At 37.8% G+C, this 15221-nt stretch overlaps 3 protein-coding genes across 4 annotated transcripts; 2 read left to right on the plus strand and 1 right to left on the minus strand.

Annotated features, from left to right (window-relative positions):
* Window positions 1–2606: 2606 nt before the first annotated feature.
* Window positions 2607–3993, minus strand: LOC106405410 (ESCRT-related protein CHMP1B). The gene is made up of 2 exons (XM_013845969.2): window positions 3532–3993; window positions 2607–3079 (listed from the first exon to the last, which is right to left on the minus strand). The coding sequence occupies exons 1-2, from the start codon at window positions 3854–3856 to the stop codon at window positions 2793–2795; spliced, it is 612 nt and encodes a 203-aa protein (XP_013701423.1). The 5' UTR covers window positions 3857–3993; the 3' UTR covers window positions 2607–2792.
* A 121-nt stretch (window positions 3994–4114) lies between these two features.
* LOC106405407 (anoctamin-like protein At1g73020) lies at window positions 4115–8055 on the plus strand. Its single transcript, XM_048735812.1, has 15 exons — window positions 4115–4720; window positions 4915–4984; window positions 5104–5219; window positions 5358–5484; window positions 5563–5663; window positions 5753–5844; window positions 5925–6029; window positions 6108–6377; window positions 6460–6592; window positions 6655–6768; window positions 6856–6923; window positions 7000–7130; window positions 7195–7277; window positions 7352–7459; window positions 7547–8055. Exons 1-15 carry the CDS (start codon window positions 4544–4546, stop codon window positions 7844–7846), a joined length of 1995 nt encoding a protein of 664 aa, XP_048591769.1. The 5' UTR covers window positions 4115–4543; the 3' UTR covers window positions 7847–8055.
* Window positions 8056–9673: 1618 nt separating this feature from the next.
* On the plus strand, window positions 9674–14635 carry LOC106353620 (beta-galactosidase 17). Of its 2 annotated transcripts, none has more exons than XM_013793376.3 (19): window positions 9674–10224; window positions 10380–10484; window positions 10565–10760; window positions 10850–10938; window positions 11371–11451; window positions 11633–11727; window positions 11808–11878; window positions 12016–12106; window positions 12177–12294; window positions 12379–12474; window positions 12543–12591; window positions 12674–12861; window positions 12985–13056; window positions 13160–13312; window positions 13434–13484; window positions 13677–13827; window positions 13935–14080; window positions 14162–14227; window positions 14378–14635. In XM_013793376.3, exons 1-19 carry the CDS (start codon window positions 10030–10032, stop codon window positions 14480–14482), a joined length of 2118 nt encoding a protein of 705 aa, XP_013648830.2. In that variant the 5' UTR covers window positions 9674–10029; the 3' UTR covers window positions 14483–14635. The 2 variants fall into 2 exon arrangements, with proteins under 2 accessions (XP_013648830.2, XP_048591770.1); XM_048735813.1 differs by having other exon boundaries at window positions 9677–10224; window positions 13677–13803.
* Window positions 14636–15221: the final 586 nt, after the last annotated feature.

Raw genomic sequence — 15221 nt, forward strand, 5'->3', positions numbered from 1 at the left:
AATACTACTTAAGCTTGCGACATTTCAGTCCGATTTAAGTTCACACAGCTGCTCTGTTCACAGCAAAAGAAACACACGAACACACATTCTAAATAGACCAATGTGCGAAAAAAAAAGCCCTCTGTAGCCCTGCCCTAGCGCAACGAAACGCTGCAACTGCCTTTAGCTCTTTCCTTTGTCTTTAGTCTATCAGAAGCCAGTCCTAACCTAGCTTAGTCTACTTTGTAAGCAAATCCATTTGCTGCTTAATTGTCTTTAGAAGGGATCCTGAGTATATTTCCTTAAGAGTATAAGTCTAGCTTTTAGTTAGATGTTGTTGGGGTAAACGAACTCAAAGTGAGCTCCTCCTTGTAAGGTCGTCTGTTTAGAACCATTACATAACCAAAACCACAAGTTTTAAAACTCCAAAATAAATTTTTAAAAAGGTAAGTTAATATTACACCATTAAACGTCAAGGAAACAAGCTCTATAGATATTTTAAACAATTTTATACAAAAACTCTCTTTTACTACTACTTACAACATTTATTTTAGAATCTACAACATTTTCCAACAATACACATTACCAATCACAACAAAAACATTTTACAAAAATCAATTTTTACAGTGGAGGTTGTAGGCCAACCTTTTACAGCTCTTCCTTCGTCTGTTTGCATCCATAATTTCAAACAGAGCTTGTTACATTTTTGTTAGAGGTTGGGTTAAAAGTCTCCATGTCTGGAAAAACCTAAAGCGTCATTGATGTAGATATGTAAGAAGGAACAAATAAAGAAGGGTAACTAATCAATGAAAGAAACGAAGGAGATAGATATTTTAACAATGCAAGCTCTCTACTCTCTATATTCTCCTCAACTTTCCAAGGCAGGTACGAAGGAACTTGGTTTCCGTACAACATCCCAGTCCCAGACACTCTTTCACGGCATGGACTAGAATCAGAAACAGACGAGATGATCGCTCATTGAAACACAGGGAATGAGATCAACTGCAAGTTGTATCCTGAGCTGATAGAAACCCAAATCACCTGGCTTGCTATATCTGCGCTTTCTCAGAGGAATAATCTAACCAGTAAGCTGCTATCTATCTACTCAAATATACAAGTGACTGGGATGGGATCATTATTATCCTAATTAAAGACCAACAGAGGAACAAACTTCAAAAGTTTCTACTCAGATATGTGTTTCAGGCGACATTATATTCAATTTGGAATATGCAAAAGATGGGAGTACTTGAGTAACGAGAGCAACATGGTTTTCAGTTAGCTAACCCATCTTTAATTTTAGCTGTTTTCACCATTTTTTCTTCTGCAAAGTCAATTAACAAAAAGCAATGTTATAGAAAAAATTGCTTGGTCCATACAATAAATTTATCATTCTTTACAAATTCTTTGAAAAAAAATTCGTTTGGTTTGGTCCATAAAATAAAATCGATGACAAAAGGACTAACAAAAATTGCGTGTTCCATATAAAGTCAATGGAAAATTAAACAGTAAAAAATTCCGCTGCCGGGCATCGAACCCGGATTTCAAGGATGCGAACAGCCCCTGTTTGATCGTTCAAAGAACGAAGGACTGCCCGCTTAAACATTGAAATTAACCATTGTGCTACAGCGGATCAAGTTGCTTAAGTAATAAGTAAATGTTATTTATTTATTAATTTAAACATGAATGGACTTTAAGAATTGTTACACTAAACCCTCTAATTATCTAAAAAAGATTTTGGGCATGAAGATGATGCATAGAGTCCATAATATGCTGACGGTAAAGACGATTACATTCAAGTTTCATGTGTTTACATTAGAAAAACTTAACATAATGGTAGTCCACAGTTGATGCTTCATACTGGGATTGGTCCAAGAAGTTATCTTTCGACTTGGCGTATCCCTGTGGCTCTTGACCAGCCGCATGTGGGAGGATAAACCGAGGAACGGTGTCACCATTGGTCCTCCGGTTCCAATGGCGAACTCGCTGATACAAGTAGTAGGTATTACTGAGGAAGGTGCTTCTCTGGAGGCTGCTTCCAGATACATTCTCCAAGATAAAACCCAATTATTAGTGTCTACTGGTTTACTAAGGTTGGCCTGATAGGATAAACCCAATTGTTTGATTCAACTACTTTAGCGATCCACAGGATCAACCTTCAATATCCCTCCCGGGAAGAATCCACAAGCTGCCTTGATGAGATACAAGATGAGCTTGATGACATTTTCTGGATTAGTCTTACTGAATCTTTTGCTGTATTTTCCACCTGTAGCATTCTAGTAGTTGATTCTACAGTTAGTCTGTTCATTTGTTTATTCTTTCATTGGACTCCTCTGCTTAATTCATGTGACAAGAGTATAGCGAGTTCGTGTTTAGCTGATGTAAACATCAGGACTGAGATGTAATAATCAATAGCTGATTTTACTCAGAGTAGCTATTATAATAAAGTTCAAGCCTTGCTCTGTCAGAAAGCAAGGGACATGTTACATTGACTCCTTCGACTTCCATCAACCAAGATGATCCACAAGCCTCGAAATGATATTCACTGGTCTCACAAGACTCTACGGATAAGATGTATCCTAGTCAATGAAGCCAAAATATGACTCGAACATAAACTTTTTAATGCACAATTCAAAAGGAAATCATCTTATTGCAATGGTAAAAGCTAAAGACAAAAGAAGGTTTTTATATAAAGTTATAAACAAAGCATATCTCAAAGTGAGAAATATACACAAATGTGCCAGTATTAGCAGATAATAACTGTAACGTTTCCATAAGGACCTCGTCCCAAAGCATATGGTTGTTGATTCGCTGACTCATCCTCTGGCCTTGAGCTCCGCAAGCCTCCTGGACAAATCATCCTCACCGACTTTCTCCTCTGTCGCAGTAGGGATGGCATGACCAGCAGGCTGAGGTAACCCAACAGAGACTTCAAGACCATAGTCATCAGCTACTTGCTGCATCAGGCTGTTGACTTCGCCTTCAGGAGTGGACAATGATGTTGAACCAGCCATAGCGTTCTCCATGAACTCAGCTTGGACCTCCATGTTCACAAACTGCTTCTCAAATGAATCCATAGTCTCTGACATCTTCTGAAGATTGCCTGTTGAAAAGAAAACAGAGAACATATAAGAACCCAATGAATCTACTTAAACGTGTCGACTCGTCGCTCGCGCTATACATTCTTCTCCCTTCAAGCTAGTTTCCTCTAAAACAAACCTTTCTTTCAACCAACAAAGAATCCTGCAAGTCCACATTCACCTAAACCCTAACAACAGACAGAACCAACACTACAATCAAACACATTTTGTCTGCAACAGACAGAACCCCAAATTGAATACAATACAACTCAATGAATCTACTTAGACTAGTCTACTCCGTGATATACATTCTCCTTCCTTCATGCTACTTTCCTCTTAAGAGAAGAACTATGCAATTGAGACCAAAGGACGCTACTTTCCTCTTGGGTTTCTATAAAGACAAAACCTTTCTCTCTACCCAGAAACAATCATGCAAATCCACATTCACCTAAACCCTAATTAACGATCGACATACCTGTGGCGAGGGAAGACTCGAGGGATTTGACGATGTTAGTCATGGATTTGGTGATGGTGGCCATCTTAGCCTGAGTGTCTAAGCGAGCAACAACAGCGTCGAGGCGAGACGCGAGGCGGAGGTAGTTCATCTGCTCGCTGCGTTTACGAATAGCGTTCTCGGCGTAGATCCGAGCTCCATCCATGTTTCCCTTCTCGATCGCCTTCTTCACCTTGAGTTTCTCTGCTTTCTCTTCCTTCTCGCACTTCCTTGACTGCCTTTGGAGAGATTTTGAGGTGAATTTGAGGTCGAAGATTTGGTTCATTAGCTTATCTGTGTTACCCATGTTGATCGATTTTTCTCTACACGTCCTCTGGAATTCGATTGAGAGAAAATTAACAAACAGAGGATTAGAGTTTTCTTCGGATTTGGGAAAAAATATCTCGACGCGTTATGGACCAAGAAGATGAAGAAAGCAGAAGGAATCTAATTAAGTGGGCCCCGTCAAGTTTGGTTTTCTTAAATCTGATCGGACTTAGCCGGTTCAATTTAAACGTGATTGTCGGTAGTACCCGGTTTAACATTGTATCGATTATAAACGGCGGTTACTGACACGCGCGCATGATTAGAGAAAAAGAAAGAGGCACACGTGTCAGTACTGACTAAGCACCTTCCGATGGATGACTCATCATCTGCGTGCCAACTCAGTACGAGCAGCTCCTTTTGGCATGCATGTAACTGTTTTCAAACTCAATCCAAATTTGGAAACCAAAGCTTTGTCTTTACCCTTTTCTAGAAACGTTTCTTGGAGCTGACGTAAGAATCAAGAAGCCGAACTAAACCCCCCAATCTTATCGTGAGGGATAACTAGAGATGTGTCATAAAGTCGATGTTGTCGTGGAGTTTTGATATTTTTGTTGTACCCTGATCCTCCTTTATAATCCAGAAGCTGTAGAGAGCTAAAAGTGAGAAAAAAGGTAGAAACTTCAGCTACTGAGCGACGTTCACGAAGCAAAATACAAGGAATCTCGAAATGAATGCGAACAATGGAGAGGAGCGAATCGTTCACGAGGTTGCATTGGTGCTTCCTAAGAGGACCCGAAAAGAAGAAGAAGAAGAAGAAGACTGTGTTGAAGTTTTGGTGACTGAACTAAAGAAGAGAGGGATGGTTGTCGATAGAGACGTTGGTCTCGCAGATGAGTTTCTCAAGGTCGGTCTTTCTTACAGTTGTGAAAGTCTCTATATTCAGTTCTTCCTCTTGTCTTTTCATGCAAAAGTACTGGTCTCGAAAATTTTGATTAATAAGCTTGCTTAGTGGTGCCTAGGATTCGACAGGTAGAATACCTTTTGCTATCAGGAGAGTAACGTGCGTTTAAATAACTAGAATTAAAGTATTGCTTTCAGGTAGCAGCTCCTTTGGAGACTTTGGAAAGTGCAGCAGCAGAGCTTCATATACGTAAACCTACTCGTCTTGGTATATATCTACCTGGTTTCTTGTACTAATAGCTTAATTTGACAAATGAACATCTGCTACGTTGCAGCATCACAGATCTTCTCTTGTCTTAATATTTGATGGTTATCTCTCATCTTCAGGAATGGATCTACCCTTTGAGGTGCAAGGGTCTGAGGCTTTCATTCAGCAACCTGATGGGTCACTGTTCAGCTGGTTTGAACGTTTTCGTTGCTACCAACACCTTCTTTATGGAATTGTAAGTTCTGACACTCTCCAACTATGTTAATAGTTATATTATGTATCTCCTATACATGTTTCAATTGCTCAAGTGTGTCATTTTACAGTGTTGCTGATTCACTACAGAACAAATCAACTGGTATTGAATATTATACAGGTAAATTGTTATGGACACGACGTTACACTGAAACTTGACGGAAGAGAGCTTTGTTGGGCACCAGAAGAATCATTAGTTAGAAAGTTGGAATCAGAAGGCGTCATCAAACAAATGTTTCCTCTTCACGGTATGCTATTTAATATACCTTGGGTTACAAGCTGTCTAGACTCTTAAGTATGGTTTAAAATTGACATTTTATCTGTAGATGAACTCAAGAGGAAAGAACTTCTCCGAACTTGGGCTTTAAACTGGTGGAACTTCACAAATCAACCAATTGATAAGATCTACTCTTACTTCGGTGCAAAGGTAGTCACACAGAGAAACCTAAGCTTTCTATATACATGTTGTAACAGAAAGCTTTTTGTGTAGAAACTCATTAAATAGAAATATCACAGATTGGAGTCTACTTTTCCTTCTTGGGAATGTATACACAGTGGTTACTTTTTCCAGCCTTACTCGGGTTTATAGTCCAGATGGTTAATTTTGGGTAAGTTCTAAGTCCACCTATTACAAGCTCTTTAAGTAAAATACTAGACATGCAGGCTCATCCATCATGCCTTGTTTCAGGTCATTGCAGTATCTTGTTCTCCCAAGTTTCTTTGTCATTACAACACTCTGGGCTGCCTTGTTTCTTCAGTTCTGGAAACGTAAAAACGCTGCTTTGTTAGCTAGGTAGGTTTCCCCTACACTGATGCTAACTTATTCAACAGTTTAGATTCTCTTACCAACTAGTTTTTTTTTTTTTTTTAGATGGCAGATAAACTGTTTAGTTGGTCCCAGTCAAGGATATCGATTTCTCGGAATGGAATGGAGCTCTCTTCCGTTTCCAAAGGAGCTTACAAAGAATCTAGGGAATGAGAAATTCAAAGAGAAGGAACCATATCAAAGATATGAATGGTTTGCTTATCGCAAGAGGTTTAGTAATGATGTTTTTGTTATCATAAGCATTATCTGCTTCCAACTCCCATTTGAGCTAGCGTATGCTCATACTTACGAGATGATCACATCCAATATAATAAAGTGAGACCTTACTCATTTAGTTCTTTACCAGTCCTTTGTGTTAGCAATTTTTTCCATGACAATTTCTTTATTACGGTTTCAGGTTTGTTTTGACAGCTGTCTACCTTCTAATCATTCAGTACCTCACGAGGTTGGGAGGCAAAGTGGCTGTAAAGCTGATAAACCGAGAGATCAACGAGAGTGTGGAGTATCGAGCTAACAGTTTGATTTACAAAGTAAGGGACAAGGTTATTTTTGTGTTCATCGTTCCTTGTTTCTAATCATTGCTATATTGCAGGTTTTTGGGCTCTATTTTATGCAGACTTACATTGGTATCTTCTACCATGTTCTGTTACACCGGAACTTCACCACACTACGACAAGTATTGCTCCTACGGTTAATAATCTCCCAGGTAACAAGAAGATGGATGCCGCTTTATTACATACTCTACTTTGAAAATGTTTATACCAACATATGTTTGAGACTCAACTTTCTTCAGGTTTTCTGGACCTTTATGGATGGTTCTTTGTCTTACCTTAAGTACAGCTACAGAAAGTTTAGAGCTAGGTACACCCTTTATTTCATTCATGCACCCAGTGTCAGGAATCTTGAGAAATACCAAAACTTCTTTTTATTTTTCCAGGAAGAAGAAGAGAAGTGAAGGTGGACCATCAACTGGAAAAATACAAATAGCCTCAAGAGTTGAGAAGGAATACCTCAAGCCTACATATTCAGCAAGCATTGGTGTAGAACTTGAAGATGGGCTATTTGATGGTACTTAAGTTATCAAGTGTGATTGATTATGTTAAGATGTAGCCTAAAATGTGAACTTGTGCAGATTCACTCAAGCTGGCTTTGCAGTTTGGAATGATCATGATGTTTGCTTGTGCCTTCCCTCTTGCTTTTTCCCTTGCTGCAGTGGTAATAATTAACATCTTTTCAACCAATTTCATGTTTGGCTTTTGGATTTTTGTTGAATATAAGTTGGTGTACAGAGTAATATAATGGACATAAGAACAACTGCTTTAAAGCTATTGGTCACACTGCAAAGACCTTCTCCTCGTGCCGCTGCAACCATTGGAGCTTGGTTAAACATATGGCAGGTGACTTGGATAGCAAGAAAAATGAGCTTTATCATGTACTGCTATTTTGATCTCGCTGCACTGAGTGCTTTTTTTCGTGTGTTTCAGTTTTTAGTTGTAATGTCTATATGCACAAACTCGGCGCTCTTGGTATGTTTATACGACAAAGAAGGAAAATGGAAGATGGAACCAGGGCTGGCTGCCATTCTCATCTTGGAACATGTACTCTTGCTTCTGAAATTTGGACTCTCTCGTCTTGTCCCTGAAGAGCCTGCTTGGGTTAGAGCCAATCGTGTGAAGAATGTGACACAAGCACAAGACGTTTACAGTAAACAGCTCTTGAGAAGCAGTTCTAGTGAATTTGCCTCCATGGTAAAACCTGAACAAGAACAACAGAAAGAAGACTAGAAGCAACCTTGACTTGAATATATAGAACCAAAGAACATCGAAAAGGTTTTTTTTTTTATGTGACAGTTTGATCTTTTGTGTGCGTCCTTTTTTGCATAAAACATATAATGATATCTTGAATACTTGTATAGACAGAAGATCTATCTCCTGTTTTGTCTGTAAATACGTTGAACTATGAGGAAGTCAGTTTTAATATACATGTTATAATCATGGGTTTGAACTTTAGGAAGAACGGCCTCCTAATATATTAAATGTTTATGTTTTTCCATAATCAACAAACAAATGTTGTCCTGTAATTTTCTATCCTTCAGAAAGAAATCATTAACCAAATCCAGTGTAGAATTTAAATCACTAGTAAATGTATATAACTCATAAAAAATTTCTCAAGGACAAAACAAAACTCAATAATCATGTTTTACTAAAGCAGAATGCAAAAGGAATTCAGAATCATCATCATGACATCCCTGGAACGTAAACACATTCTCAGACCACTCTATGCATCCTTGAACCATCTTGTGACCCCAAATCTCAATTAAAATCTGTGCACACCAAATCTCAGTTCGACATTCCTCAGCATAATAATTAGTCTTCCACCAAACTAAAACTCTCTGGTCTTGGCCAGAGTTGGTCACCGAAATTAGATAATTAGAGGATATTATTGCTTCAAGTCCCTCAACTTTACTCCACCAATTTAATCCACCGCAACTTATGTAGAGAATCCTGCATAAGTGAACGTCTCCCGTTAAAACGAAACTCTGGGTTTCATTAAAAAAGAAAAACAACATCATGTTTACTCAGAGACGTTAAAATCACGAAAGACATTCTAAAATCTCCAAATTTAAAATCGCGAGACACTCTGAATAACCCTAATTTTTAGATTTGAGTATTTTAGAATGTCTCTCGCGATTTTAACGTCTCTGAGTAAACATGATGTTGTTTTTCTCTTTTAATGAAACGCAGAGTTTTGTTTTAACGGGAGACGTTCACTATTGACGACAAAGGTTACGGAGGGGTTAAAACACTAACGGACATAAAGTTGAAGGTTTATTTCGTAAGATCTTTAGTTGAGGGTTTCTTTTACGATTGATCTTTACTTGAGGGGTTTAATTACTAAAAACCCTTTTTCTTTTAGGAAAACCTCATAAACCAAAACAGGAAGTTATATATTATTTTTTCTTTAAAAAAAATGTAAATATGGATCCAAATGCTATGCTTGTAATTTGTAAGTTATTATTCACATCATTAATATAATAAACACGATTATTATTTTTTCAATCGATTTTTTCTCTGGGTTTTGCTAGTGTTATTAACACAAGAAAAAAATGATGTGGGAAATATATGTCTTTTTTTTTGTCAACTGATTATATTAAAAAGGTCCAACAAAGTTTACATGATTACAATCGAAGTAGTTAATCTCGATGGTAAAAAGAGCAAAAAAGAAAGCAATACGATAAAACAAAGTATAGACATGGTTACATGGAGAGTTTTGCTGGATGGAAAAGAAATCTGTAGATAATTTTCACTTGTATCCTTGAAACGGTAACTCCAACGAACTTATAGTCGGAATGGACGTTGAAATACTCAAACAAAAGGGTTTTAAAGGAGGCATAATGCCCTTTGAGATGCTGGATTTGGCTAAACAGCCCACTGAACAAGTATTATCAGCACTAAAACCGACAAAGCTGACTGAAGATACTAGGTGGATCTCAAGAAACTGTGCTAGTTAATGTGTAAAGTGTAAACAACTCTAATGCAACATGGGTGTTGGTTATGCAAGTTGGTTATTAAATTTACCAAAAATCAAATCGTGTTATAGACCAAGCTGCAACGGTCGATCAGTAATTACTCCGATCATGCTTATTACAGAGGTTTTACCACAGCCACCTACAAGACCAAGCAGCGATCTTCTGTCGCAATTTCAGGTAGCTAGTCCTTGTCAAGTCTAGCTCTTTAAGGAACATCAAAGTTAGGATATCGACCGGTATGCTGTCAGAACCTTGTTTGTGTAATAGACACTTCTTAAGTAGACTTTTTCTTTTTGGTTTTGGAACTACAGCTTTCTCTCCGTCTCAAAACTCATGTTTTTGTGATTAGTAGTTCACCCGGTTTAGGAATTCGATTTGTTTAAACCGGTTTTGATTTTTTTCCGGCACGAAATCGACAATGGTGCCCTGTTTTGAGACATGTTAGATCAAGCTTACTTTTGTAGAAGAGGGACGATGGCGAAGATAAGCAGGCCATCAACAGGAAGACATCGTTTGGCTTTCGTGTTGCTTCTGTTTCTTGTGGCTGTCGGAATCTGTGTTCCTGTCTTTGCTCTCCTTCCGTCACTGTCCTCTCATCAGTATCTGCCTCCTGCGCTAAGTCGAGACGAGAAGGTAAGAAAGATTCATACTTTCAGAGATTACTACTGAGAGTTTGCTTCTTTGATGCTGCTGGATCCAAACAAGTATGATTTGGTTCTGTCTCACTGCTGGCGTGGATGGTTCTCATTTCATGTGTGTAAGTTGTCAACTTTCATTTGAACTTGTAGATGATGTCTCGGAGATTTTATATAAAAGACGACAAGTTCTGGAAAGATGAGAATCCTTTCCAGATCATTGGTGGTGATTTGCACTACTTCCGAGTTCTTCCTGAGGTATTGTTGTCCTCTCTCTTTGCATAACTACTAGTGATGTAGATGATTTTTATGATGATGCTAGATTGATGGCATGGCAGTACTGGGAAGATAGGCTTATGAGAGCCAAGGCTTTAGGTCTGAATACTATACAAACGTATGTTCCTTGGAATCTGCACGAACCAAAGCCTGGGAAGTTTGTCTTTGAGGGCATTGCTGATCTTGTGTCCTTTATCAAGCTTTGTCAGAAACTAGATTTACTGGTTATGCTGCGTGCTGGACCTTATATCTGTGGAGGTATCTGTTAATTTTGCTGTTTTCTTATGACTTGCTTCAAATGTTTTTACACAAACAAATGCTGATATATGTTCCTGTTTCCATCACAGAATGGGATTTGGGCGGTTTTCCTGCTTGGTTACTTGCTGTGAAACCACCTCTGAGACTAAGGACAGCAGATCCTGCATACCTTAAGTTGGTAAGCTATCATTATAAAGTGAAGCAAGTAGTAAATAATTGAAACTATTGTTAATCAGCTCGCAGTGTGCAATATTGGTCTGATTTTAGGCATTGTCGAAGTCTGTGGGATCCATTGGTAGTGAAAATTAGCAGTGGAATGATTAAGTGCTTTGTGGAGAATGAGTGGAAACTATGAATATTTTTACACGATTCATTGCGGCGACCATTTTTGTGTGTTTCAGCTCGGCAATTTCTCTTCCCTGCTTGTGTACTATGTCAAAAAGATATCGTATCTTTGTTCTATTGCTTGGGATATTCTCTATATGTATCCTCCACATAGATCCTTACTGCATTATTTTCCCATTCTGCCATATTCTTCACACGCCGCCCCAAGACTGTTCTTATGCATTGTGTTTGAAAGTAGAGTTATTCATAACAAAACATATCACAGGTGGAAAGATGGTGGAATGTCTTATTGCGGAAGGTATTTCCTCTGCTTCACAGCAACGGTGGTCCTGTTATAATGGTCCAGGTATGCACAAGAAAACGATGTTCCAATACTGTATCATTTATCCTGGTTTATTCTAGTGAGTTTGGCATATGTACACTTTATATGATGTGTTGGCTTCTACTAAACCTGGAACACTATGTGAAGCTAGAGGCTGGATCAATTATGTTGGCAAGTTTGCTAAGTCTAGGTTGTTTTTTTGCAGATTGAAAATGAATATGGGTCATATGGAAATGACAAAGCTTATCTTCGTAATCTAGTTACTATGGCTAGGGGACACCTGGGGAATGACATTATTCTGTAAGACTTTGTACATCTTCAACAATATGACATTATCTCATGTGAAAATAAATTGTGGTATCACTGTTAATGATCTTCAGGTATACAACCGATGGAGGTACAAGAGAAGCACTTGAGAAAGGAAATGTCCCCTTATATGATGTCTACTCAGGTAATGTAAATCATTCAGATGATTCGTTATCTTCTTCCTGATAAAACATCAACATACATACGTCCTCCGGAACATGATTGATTGTAAAACGAAATAGTGGTTTATAAAAATGACAAACAACTACATCTTTCTGATAGCTGTTGACTTCAGTACGGGTGATGACCCTTGGCCAATATTTGAATTGCAAAAGAAGTTTAATGCTCCAGGAAGATCACCTCCACTTTCTTCGTAAGTGACGCTAAACTTCTAAAATGAACTAATTCCTCATTTACAATCCGTTTGAGTTTGTGTGATACAGGGAGTTCTATACTGGTTGGCTTACGCATTGGGGTGAGAAGATTGCGAAAACAGATGCTGAATTTACGGCAGCTTCCCTTGAAAAGATATTATCCAGAAATGGTTCAGCTGTGCTATATGTGTGTGCTTGATTATTTTCATTTACAAATGTTTACAAGTTAGTGATTCATGATAGAGGTGATGCACGTGTATGTGATGTTCAGATGGTGCATGGAGGAACAAACTTTGGTTTCTACAATGGAGCAAATACTGGCTCTGATGAATTCGACTACAAACCAGATCTGACTTCCTATGATTATGTAGGGCAATTTATCATTACCTACAAATTCTTAACTTATTCTAAAGTATTTTTTTTTTTGTTATTCAGGATGCTCCAATCAAGGAGTCTGGTGACATAAATAATCTAAAATTCAAAGGTTTGATGATCTTATGATTGCTTTTAGCTATATACGGGCCTAGCTTTGTTTCCTTTATTAATTTTTGTGCTATTTCTGGCAGCTCTCCAGAGAGTGATTAAGAAGTACAGTGCTGCACCTCACACCACTAACCCCTCCAATACCAAACGGAAAGCGTATGGCCCAATAAAGATGCAGAGGACAATATCTCTGTTTGATTTGATGACTATGACAGATCCTGTAGATATGATCACTTCCGCCAATCCAATTTCAATGGAATCTGCTGGACAGGTAAATATCATTACTCTTCCCCTTATATTTGACTGTGCAGCTTAAGCATTTCCTTACTCACCATGAAATGGTCTAATATTATTGTCCTTTGTGTAATCTGATTCCTTATTATCTTGCTCCCAGATGTTCGGATTTCTTGTATATGAATCGTCATACATTTCCAAAAAGAGTGGGAATATACTAAGAATACCCAAGGTATAGATTCTTGTTTCCTTTTGTAATCATTGTAAAGATGGCATCCGGGAGATTTAAATCCAGGAGCAACGCAAGGGTTATCTTCTAACATAAAGCGTTACAGGTTCATGACAGAGCTCAAGTGTTTGTTTCATGCCTTTCCCAAGATGTTGATGGGGGAGTACTGAGATACATTGGTACAACTGAGAGATGGAACAACCAACCTGTTTCTATTCCAACTACTGAGTGTGCCTCTAACACTAGCTTATTTATTCTGGTAAGAGAATCAGCAGATAAGCGTCTTTACTTCTATTAGGGAGCTGTAGCTTCATCAATTTTATAGTTTACCGTTAAGCACAGTCTCATTTGGATGACTACTTTGATCCTGTTTCTTATAGGTTGAAAACATGGGTCGTGTAAACTACGGACCATATATCTTTGATGAGAAGGTAAGAAGACTCTCTCTGATAAACTTTTCTTTATCTCATTATGTTTATACATTTGATCTCGTTAGTTCTTCAAAGTTGGTTATGTATACCAAAGTGAAGTGATGTTTGCGGTTTAAATATTTTGGACTCCATGGTAGCCTTGTACATTATCCAGGAAGCTGTTCAAAAGGTCTATTTTGTATAACTTTCCAGGGCATTCTGTCTCCAGTTTATCTAGATGGTCAGATTATCCATGGATGGAAGATGATACCAATTCCTTTTCACAACTTGAGTCAAATGCCGAATCTCAGTTTCGAGATGCAACATACTAAAAAGAGAAGTAAGAAGTTTGAGCTTACTAAAGGTCAATGCTCTGTTTTTTCTCTTCCAGCACATCGTTGGTTAAGTTAAGAATGTTTGTGATGGAACTTCCGGTCATCTACTTGAAACTAAGTGCTACTTAAACTGTAGATGTGGGTCAAAACGAACCAGCTCTGTTTGCTGGTGAGTTCTCTATCAACAGTGTAGATGAAATCAAAGACACTTATCTATCATTCAACGGTTGGGGCAAAGGAGTTGCTTTTATCAATAAATTCAACATCGGAAGATATTGGCCGGTAAAGCTCTGTCCTAAAATCTTATCCAGTGAACAGGGTATCTTAGAGTTTCTCCTTATACATGTCTCTCTCTTTTTGCAGTCTGTTGGACCACAATGCAACCTCTACGTTCCTGCACCGCTCCTTAAGGCTGGCAGAAATTATGTGGTAATGCTAACAAGAACATGAAATCTAGTAGACTGGTTTGTTAGGACAGAGGGATGGAACCATTTTCGTAATTTGGGAATTAGAGACTCTATGCATTGCGCATTGCATCTTTGGATCACTTTGATTTGCTGAAAAGGCTTTTTTTTTCAGGTGATCTTTGAGTTGGAATCTCCACATGTCGACCTTTTGCTTCGGTCAGTGGATCAGGAAGACTTCACATGCGGTTCAAATTATTCCAAAGTCAATCAGTTGTAGCTGTTTGGTTGTGCAGTAGCCAATATTTGACCAATCATGCTTTTGGGATTCTTAAAGAGTTAGTCAATAACAAAATATTTGTAGTACAACAAAATCTAAATAACAGTTTATAACATAATTAATAGATGAATTGAGAAAAAAAGACTTATGCCATACGAAGTGAGAAAAAAGAATGAGCCATTTGTCAATGATAACTCATCATGGATACTTCTGATTCCAGGTCTTACGGCAACGAGAAGAGTAAATAATTTGTTTGTTGCCACTTATGCTAAGCTCTCACCAGTTTATATACACAAATGAAAAATCTTCTCAAATCCAAATTTCAAATTATTTCCTTTGAATAGACTATCAAAAGACTGACTTGGATAATCTGAAAGAATGCTGGGAACATTATATATTGTGTAATAAGTTGTTGCACATGAGAAAACAAACTGATTTTAAAAGTAATTTATTGAATGATTTAAATTTTATTTATACTTAAGATATATTATGTGAAATGTTCTTTTATGTTAAGATTTATTGTGAAACTATTGTTAGAGATAATTGCATTGACGTATATATGATTAGTATCCATATATTTTATGTTTGTCGTTGTATGTCTTCATTTTCATCATGTACTTGTTTTAGTGCAACATAGGTACACACAAAGATGTTTTCTAACTTTTTACTTCCCACGAAAAAATCAAAAACTGATTCCAAATGTTTATAGACGGCTTGTCAATCCCACATAGTTATGCAT

Source organism: Brassica napus, chromosome A7, assembly GCF_020379485.1.
Source record: "Brassica napus cultivar Da-Ae chromosome A7, Da-Ae, whole genome shotgun sequence".
In the NCBI taxonomy this organism is placed as follows: Eukaryota; Viridiplantae; Streptophyta; class Magnoliopsida; order Brassicales; family Brassicaceae; genus Brassica; species Brassica napus.